Raw genomic sequence first — 9537 nt, 5'->3', positions numbered from 1 at the left:
ATACTGTACGTGCAAGTACTCCGTACGGAGTATACCGCACTTGTATTTCTTTGAGTGCTCCGTGCTGAGAAAACACTACTTGTACGAGCACCAAGCACAGGTTCGGTGTTCAGTACGGAGCCCTCCACTACAGGGCACATGTACAGTACAACCAAGCACAAGTAGGCGAATACAGTTGTACTTGCAGTACTTGAACGGAGTACTCCGTACTCGTACCAAATTCGCGGGTGCTGTCACCGTGGTAGGAACCTAGAAGGTACCCAGAGGCAGCTCTGTAAGTAGGCCTCGGCCTTCTTCAGGGTCGGCGATATTGGAACCGAAATCAGCGGACTCGGTACGGAGTGCCGGGATGGATAATATGACAACATGTTGTTCTGCTGTACTACTTATACCAACGGACAGCACGAGTACAGAATTCGATGTACCTGACCTTTGCAGCCTCCGAGAAATGGAGACACCAAAAGCTTCCACGGTCAATCCAGAAGCTTTTCCGCGCCCGCCCCCACCTCTCCTCCCCCAAAACAGTGGAGTCGTTCCCTGCCACGAGGAGGGGGAGGGGGGGAGGGGATAGTACGGAGTAGATTTGGAGAAGACGTTGCCATCAGCTTCCCCAGCAATCGGACCTACATGTGCAAGTTCGTCACCAGCAATTACGGAGCACGGAGTATTACTCTCATCTCTCCGCCTGCAACGTGCACTCGCCGTACAAGAACGTCATGCTCAATCGCTGTACTTACACCTACTCCGTACAAGTAGGAGTGCTTACAGTACAGTACTTGTACAGTACTGTGCCAGGAACGTACTTGCGCGTAAGGAGTTGTCAATTTCGCTTGCAGCATGGCCCGTTTTCTGGAGCATTCGTGCCACTGGTATGAAATAGTCCGGATACCTATCGCAGAGGCGGTGCAACCGGCCAGCCATGCGCAATGTTGTTACCGGACAGTGGCCGAGAGGAAGATGGGAGCCTCTGCCCTAAGTACTCTCTGCAATACTCAGTAATACACTGCATCGAACGATTTCATGAAAGGGGCGCCAAAAATCCACCCGCGAAAGAACCCCCTGCCGCCTCGTCGGCTTCAATGCTCTGGAAGCTTACTGAATGCGTGCACATGCACTCCGTACTAGGTACTTACTTGCTGTACTCCGTAGTACAATTACGGCAAGTACAGTAAGTAGTTGTACAAGTGCATGTACTTGTACGGCGTACTCCGTACACGTGCTCCGTACCTGAGCATGCCTGCCCGAGTACTAGGTGTACAAGCAAGTGCGCTTGGCCCTCTGTGCAGGCCACGAAAACTTGTGGCATCCCCATGATGACTTGGCGTTCCTGTCCAAAGCGCCGTTCGCCAAGCCTTGGTCGAAGCAATTTCCTCTTCGCAGGGATGAGCACGCAACCATGCGTACAACCTGGACCGAATACTGCACGTGTAGCTGTACACGTACAAGTTTGCCCGCTAGAGCTCTGGTGGTGCGACACGGCAATCCAACGACGTTCTCCGTACTGTACAAGTACAGTGTACAAGTAGCGAACATGTCAAACCTAGGCACGAAGTAAGTACTCCGTACGGAATGCCTACAAGAACATGTACAACTACTCCGTACTGCGTACAGTACTTGCAGAACACCAGCTTGTACTGAAGGGTACCTAGTATCGAACCAACTCGAAATGCACTGCACATGCACATGTATTGCTTACTTCAAATACAAGCACCTCCACAGCTGCGGTAGGTGTGCATCTACATCTGGCGCGTGTTTGGTATTATTAATAATGCAATCCAACTGGGCCTAGTATGGCTGGTATCCTTCCCTACTCCGTACAGTACATGCACATTCACGGCATTTACTGTATATGCAGTTACACAACTAGGTACGCATTCATTGCATCGGTACTGCAAGTACATGTACAGGTCGCCCCGTACTCGTCGTACAAGTACTTGCCCAAGTAGTAGGTGCACATGTACGTACAACCAAGTACGGAGTATTACTCCGTACCGTATTCCGCACATGTCGATACCTTCGTACTTATGCATGTCGGATTCCTAGTGGTACGGACATTGTTCGCAGGTAAGTTAGTGCGTCCCGTGGTGGGAATTCCGCACTGTCACGGAAGTGATACATCAACCCGACGGCGTGCCGATTATGGTGCACTAGGTCTAATTCGTGCCTATAAACCTAGCGCCATAGGCCAAGCAGGGCCTATCGTACATTTGGCAAGATGGCTCATTCTCTAGTACGGGTACGAAAGAAAGCAGATACCAGAACGGAGGACGGAGGACGGAGTACATTGTACGGAGAACTTTGTCGTACGACTGCTTGGACAAGTAATTACATCAGTGCTCGCACATAAGCACTCACTTACATGTACATGCACAAGTGCTTTACTGTTCTGTACAAGTGTGTACGACCACTGCACCACTATTACTGTACAGAGTGCAAGCAAGTAATACTGCAATAAGTACGGAGTACTCCAACAGCACTTGGTGCATCGCGCAGATGCAAGTACTCCCCTTGCACATGAGTGAACGTACAAGCCCGTGTCTGCCGGTGTGCCGTACTAGTAGGGTCATGCTGGTAGTGCGTTCCGAGATTTGTCCGGAGTCAGGGATAATACCTGATGGCGTCGTTTATGCGCACATTGATGCCTCACCGCCTGGACACCTGACCCAAGAATTTTTCCTCCTTCTCTATCCGTCTTTCCAGATTTACAGGACACACTTGGACACGTACATGTACTTGCATGTATGTGTACAAGCACGGAGTACAGTGCATTGTACAAGTGCTTGCAGCAAGTAAGTACATGCCCTTGCTCGGCTTCATGCCGTCCTGAGAGGGCGCCGTTCATTTTCCTGTTTCAATTTGCGGTCATGGCTCATGCCAGTGCCTGCCAGCCCAAGCACTTGTCTTGCGCCTCTCATGAATTGCCTTGGCTGACTGTTCGTCTGCCTACAGTATCTGTCTTTTGTCTTTCTGCCTGCCTGCCTGCCTGCCTGCCTGCCTGCCTGCCTGCCTGCCTGCCTGCCTGGATTGGGGCAGTAACTGGCTCGTCGCTTAGCCAAGCTTGATGGTCAGTTGTTGCCAAGCGAGGAATCCTTGTCCGTTTGCGACATTTCCATTCACATCGGACACGCTGCCTGCCCATTTATCCATCTCCCAGTATTGATTCGTCTCGTAGTACTTATTACTTGTACTTACTGCCCTCAGCTGAGTTTGTCACGATTAAACGGAGACACGAGGACATGAAAGAGCCCTGCGCTTGCCAAAAGTGTACTTTACTTTGGTGGAAAGACAAGCAGGTGTAATTACAACAGGTGTACGGAGTATTCCGTACTTGTAAACTTGCCAACCCCTACCCATTGCGGCGGTCACAGCCGAGGGTATTAATTATCAATACTCAGTATTGTAATGTCAACGGAGAAATTATGTATTACTGTACTCCGTACAAGTACGGCATAAGAGTACAGTACGGAGTACGGAGCACTCCGTTCATGTGCAGTAATAATGCTTGGACTTGCTTGTATCGCATTGCACTTGCGTGCACGTGTTTCTCAGTCCCATGACGAGTAGTTCGGTACGTTGTCCTTGCTCTTTGCCGTCGTCGAGCACGTCTCGTCCCCACCCGCATACATAAGTGCAACTACTACGTGGTACCTACCACTGATACAGGTGCGCTTCGCGTTATGCGAGTAGTACGGTAAACACACTTGAGCATTAGCACTCTCGTAATAATGCACCAATTCTCGTTTAAGCAAGCATGTACGGAGTACTCTACATACAAATTACTTACGTACTCTACACCCACAGTAGATAGGCGCGTCCTGTGCAAGCAGGTACTTAGTTGTACAACTACAACAGGTAATACATGTACGGAGTACGGAGTACTTGCTGTACAGTACATTCACTTCGTACCTGCACATGTACTTGTACCGTTCTACATGAAGTTTGTGAGGACGCATACACGTACTTGTACTTGCTGTAATTACAACTAATACTTGCTTGTACTCCGTAAGTACAGTACGGCCATTACGTGGTACGCACATATTACATACGGACACATGTCCTGCTTCTCACATCCCACCCCCCCCCCCCCCCCTCCCTTCCCCGTGACGATGTGGCTGGGCGATCAACGAACTTGCGCTTCTCGACAGGTCAAGGGATGCATGTGCTTGCATGACAAAGTACAGGGCAATGCTCCGCCGTTGTGCATGATCGGAAGGCTGGGTGGTGTGGGTAGCTGTTTATTGTGGGTGAGAGGCGAGCCAGCCCGCGTCGGCGACGGCAGCGGGCTGGGCGGGTGGTGAAAATGCGTTGGGCGGGCGGCGCTGAATCCAGCCGTCCGGACCCGGAGCCCTAGCCGGCCGTCGCCAGATGTGACGTTTGAGGCCAGAACCACAACAGTATCCGCTACACCGACGGCAGTCAACAACGTGCCTGGGGAGTAAAGCGGGACTCGCGAGAGGCTCATGTGGAGAGTGACCCAGACATTGCCGTCTCCGAAGGATCCATCCAGCCCCCTCCCACCCACAAACAAACCGTTCAGTACAAATACAGTACTCGTGCCTAGTTCTAGGTAGTTGTACATGTTCGTGTGAGATGTACTGTAATATGGACTACGTTCTAGTACACATGTACTCCGTACCGTAGTTGTACACCCAAAAAATACAGTACAGTGTGCAGAGTACTGTACATGTACTTTGTTGCTCTACAGTACTTACTTGCATGCGCATTACTTGGCGCACCATCGCAAGGACTTGGAGAACGAGTAATATGGGCTCAAACAGTCGATACTCAACAACACGTGCACCCCAGCGAGAATATTCCGTAATGCCTACTGTATGGCACCAACGTAGGTGTGGGCAGAGCACAGAGTATTTGTACTATTAATGCGTTGTATTTAGAATTGTTCGAGGTTCTTCGTACTCCGTACAGTAAACTTGCATTACTTTCACTTACCTGTACTTTCAGCACGGAGAATACTTGAAGGCGCTTCGTTGTGTGCCGTAGATGTTAATACTAGTTAGTACTAGTTTAGTGCACATGTACAGTACTTGTGCTTGTAGAGGTCCATCCGTGCGACAAGTGCTGGACGGGAAGCGGTGGGGGGGAGGGCCAGCCGACGCCATGAGACATGAGATCATGGAGATGGATGGATGGATGGCTACAGTACTTGAAGATGGACGGATGGGTGGATGAAACTGCCAACACCCCCGAGCCGAGATCATCGGGGCAATTGTCTCACTCCCCTTCCTCATCGTGCCTGGGTTCTCGGACGTCGACCTCACACAACCAGCACTTGCATTCACACATACCTAGGTACTAGGTACCTACACAGCCACATGAATGTTAACGGACATGCGAAATACACCGCCGTGCAGCACTGATGTCATTGAACAACTGTGTCCGTACCGCCGTCGCAGGTGTATTTGCGGGTGTGCATGTACTGTGATGTGCTGTACTAGTAGGTGTGCACGTACCGAGTACTTGCTGTACTTGGGCTGGCACGACCGTCCTGCCATGTACATGTACAGTACATGTGCAGTAGAACCTAGTACGTAGGTACTAGGCGACGCCCCCAGCCAGCCCCAAATTTGGCTTTCATCGCTGGTGCGAAGCCAACAAACGCCAGCAAGGACAACTCGCGAACCGCAACGGCAGCCAGAGTACGGAGTACGGTAAGTACATGTACACATTATGAGTCCTTGTAGGTGTGCAGTACTTCACACACGTGCTATCCGTGCAAACCATGTAGGCAGCATCTTACATTCGCACCTTTGTTCGAAGACGAGCCGAGCAACAGGCGAGGCAGCACGTGCGAGTAGTCGCGGCGGCTCACAGGTACCTTAGCTGCGTGCTGAGGACGAGTGCAACAACTCGTGGTGTTGATGGTAGTGATCAGAATGCACATGGTGCTTAATTTTCTCAGTGACGCCAACAGAGTAAGTACAACGAAGTACATGTACGTACAGTACAGTACACGTATTGATTTGATGCAAGTACGAGTTCAACTTGGAGCAAGGGCATCATCTGCTCTATAGTACGAGTATTAATACTTGTCCTTGCACATTCTGGATCAGGCCGATGTGCCGCGAGTCAGGATCGGGAACCGATGGCGTCGCAGAGCCGACCTCGGACGAACTCCGACATGCTGCTTGCTTGCTTGCCCGCCCACCCGTTTGGCATCGGTTACGCTGCAGTCCAACGCCACCCGCCCGCTCTTGTCTTGCTTGATGTGGAGAAGATTCATATCCCGAGAACTCTGTCGGGGCGCAAGCAAAGTAGCACTGGCACGTTGAAGCGGCCAGGTGCAAGTCGCAGCTGCTCACTGCGGAGCATCAAGTGCTGCAGTTGTGGATGTGGACGCAAGTACGGAGTACGGAGTAAATACTTGCGCGCGAGTGGGCAAGAATGACTCCTTCAGATGCTTGTACATGTAGTTACAGCAAGTACTTACTGGACATGCACATCGGTTCATTGTCCACGAGAACTCCGTACTGCAAGTGACCACAAAGTAAGTAGGTACGGAGTAGGTAATAAGTACGGAGTGTCTGCTAACTAATTAATTACGTACAGTACAAGCACAACGAACACTGTACATGGAGTAATACATGCAAGTACAGTACTTGGACACGGAGGGAGAAATCACGCAATTAAACAATCATTCAGGTTCGCAGGGGTCAGTCAGCCAGCAAACTGCCAGGCGCCAAAGGACGTTTGTACGTTGCAAGTACATGTACTTAAGTACTGTACACCTATGTAACGGGACTGGGCGCTGGACGCGCCAGTGTCGCCAGAGAAAATATCCCTCTCGCTATGGCCATGTGTCAAGGTGAGAGAAAACTGGCCCCGGCCAAATAAGGCCGAGATACGGCAGGGGTATTTAATTTTTTTTCTCAGGATCTAGCGTGAACGGTTGCAGGGCGAGAAAGGATATCTATCGCAACACCCAATACGGGTGCGGAGTACCGAGTACAGTACAACTTGCAGGTATTACAAGTACGGTATTTGTGCTGGCTTGTCCGCACTGTAGAGCTCGTACTGCCACAAGTACAAGCATTGCATGCATGTACGTACTTTCATGGTCGTACCGTCACTCGCGTATACTTCCATGTACAAACACGCCTGCAGTATTACTAGGTTTTACTTAGTGCGGTAACCGTTCGTACTGTACGGGTTTACGTCTTCATCTACTCCGTATTCCGTACTGTACAAGGATACGAGATCGTGGATGGATGCATGGCTTTTGCACCGTTGACTTCTGCCACCCAAGACACGTCAGGTTTCCGGAGACGGACGAGCTCTGCCGACAATGGCCCGATGGCCGAGCGATAGCGGCACCACCTGCAATCCTACTTGTGCATTCAATGCATCGGCTCGCAAGCGCATCTACTTACGCTCAGTCCTCGTGCTGACGCCTACAGGGATTGAAAGACTGCACGATTGGGACCTACGCCTACGAGTCGCAACACCAAGTACAGCAAGGACTTACAGTCCACAAGTTAGCACACTTGCGGTACTAACTCGCTTGTACTCGCAACCGTGTCGCAGTTGCTTGAGGAGCGGCGGGAGAGCGATGGAAACCATGGAAGCAAGCGGAAGGCATTAATGCATACTGTACACGTATAGACGACGACGACGACGACGACGACGACGACGACGACGACGACGACGACGACGACGACGACATGTCGGATGTCTTGCTCGTTCACGAAGCCCGTTCGGATTGCTGCCACGGCGTTCGAAATTTGCATCGTCATCCCGACGAGGGCTGAACGTGCACCGCACTCGAGCAGTCAAGAGCTCGTCCTCGAGGGCGTCTGGGGCAAATTCCGGTGCTCCTGCTGTTACTGGTCTCGTACTTTGCAGTGCCAGATCTATCCCTCGCCGCTACGAATTTGTTTGGCCTGTTTGGCCGGATGTGCCATCCTCTCAGATGGATACGCCAGGGACGGCTCCGATTCTCTCCCCGGCAAGGGCACACTCAGGCCGTGTGATTGATGGGCGTCAAATACACGCATGGTTAGCTGACCAGCAACGTGCTGTGCACGCACTCATCTAGTAGTATGCAATACCACCCACCCCAACTGGCACGGCTGTAGAGTACGGTGGCTGCAGGTAGACATGAACGAGCACGTACCTATTTCGTTGGCCTGCTTACCAACTCCTGCACGCACATGTGCACCTATACCCGACATGCATAGTAATGGGCGGACGGCCAGCAGGTATGGGAGTACTGCTACTGCTTGGGGAAGTAGGTGTGCCTACTTGCGTGTCGCAAAATGACTCCTCACCAAGGGCATGGGCTGGCAGGGTTGCTCGTCATCGCCAAATCGCTTGTCGTCACTGTCAGTCGCCAGTCACGACAACATACAACTACCAGTACATGTATATAGAATGGCCTTGGCGGGCCCTCTCGCCGGTCTCGGCTTGGTGTGTCTCATGTTGGTGGTGTTGGTGCTGCGTCGGTGGTGTTGGTGGTGTTCATGGTGGTGTTCGTCGTGTTCATCGTGTTCATCGTGTTGGTATTGGGGTTTGTGTTGGTGGTGTCGGGGTTGGTGTTGGTCGAGGGACCAGCCCTGAGGCCTCGGTCGTACGCGACTCTGATCATTCGCCGACATCCAAGGACCAGCATGCCTGTGATTGTGATGTAAGTAATTGCAAGTGCGTGCCTTGAGCGGCCCGTGCGACGATAATGTCCTGCGTCCGATGACGGCGCTGCGTTGTCCTCCCCCCAAACAGCAACCGGCGGGTCGAAGTGTTCTGGCGATACACGACCCGCTCCATGACCCGAGTTGCGAGCACAGGGCACAGCTGCGCACCATGTATGTGTACACGTGTGCGGAATGCCATCTTTCAAGGCCGACTCGCCTCTCGGCTGGACGTGGCCTTTCCTGCCATGGATCGTATGTGTACTGTACGCGTGGGGAAGCTCGGTGCTGCAGCGCGTCTGATCGTGATTGTCAGTGTACAGTACTCCGTACTTGAGTAGCTATCAGTCTACATGCAAGTACGTACTTGCAGTATTACAGTACTCGTACAAGTAGGTGTACTTGTACTTTTGCTTGACGAAACCTACCCCCATATCAGCACATCCGGTAGATAGGGAGGGGCTCCTTATCTCGTTCAACGGGTCATCGTCCACCTTGTTTTTTGTTCCCCGACTTCCTTTCTTCTTTGCCAAGTCTTCTCTCGACGGATCCCGCGGGGGCGGAACGGCGTGCCTCCTCCCAGCCGCGTGCCACCAGAATCTGGTGCCATCGCGGTAAGGATATTTGCTGACTTGAACGAAAAGTGGCTCGCGATGCTAGAAAGTGGCCAGCACTTGCGGATACGGATGAAGCATGCGGGATGCGGGATGACACTTTACTGTGCAACCTGGCTACCAAGGAACGGATGACGGGCGGGGGCAAAAATCAGGCTACAAGGCGAGCACGAATACTTCATGTTGCTTGTACTTATAATGATACCTACACCTCCTTTACACGGAGCAAGTAAGTACTATTACTTGCTGCACTTTCGACCGAGTCTGGCTTCGGTCTGATG

The 9537-nt window shown here is 51.8% G+C and overlaps 2 protein-coding genes across 2 annotated transcripts; one reads left to right on the top strand and one right to left on the bottom strand.

Annotated features, from left to right (window-relative positions):
• Positions 1-7303: 7303 nt before the first annotated feature.
• Positions 7304-7766, top strand: DCS_00559 (uncharacterized protein; the record flags this gene model as incomplete). Its single annotated transcript, XM_040797898.1, has 2 exons — positions 7304-7466; positions 7621-7766. The coding sequence occupies 2 exons, from the start codon at positions 7304-7306 to the stop codon at positions 7764-7766; spliced, it is 309 nt and encodes a 102-aa protein (XP_040658781.1).
• A 665-nt stretch (positions 7767-8431) lies between these two features.
• Positions 8432-8626, bottom strand: DCS_00558 (uncharacterized protein; the record flags this gene model as incomplete). The annotated part of the gene is made up of 1 exon (XM_040797897.1): positions 8432-8626. The coding sequence occupies one exon, from the start codon at positions 8624-8626 to the stop codon at positions 8432-8434; it is 195 nt and encodes a 64-aa protein (XP_040658780.1).
• Between the last annotated feature and the right edge of the window lie 911 nt (positions 8627-9537).

Source organism: Drechmeria coniospora, chromosome 01 (assembly GCF_001625195.1).
Source record: "Drechmeria coniospora strain ARSEF 6962 chromosome 01, whole genome shotgun sequence".
NCBI lineage: Eukaryota > Fungi > Ascomycota > Sordariomycetes > Hypocreales > Ophiocordycipitaceae > Drechmeria > Drechmeria coniospora.
This window is presented reverse-complemented; position numbering and strand designations above follow the sequence as displayed.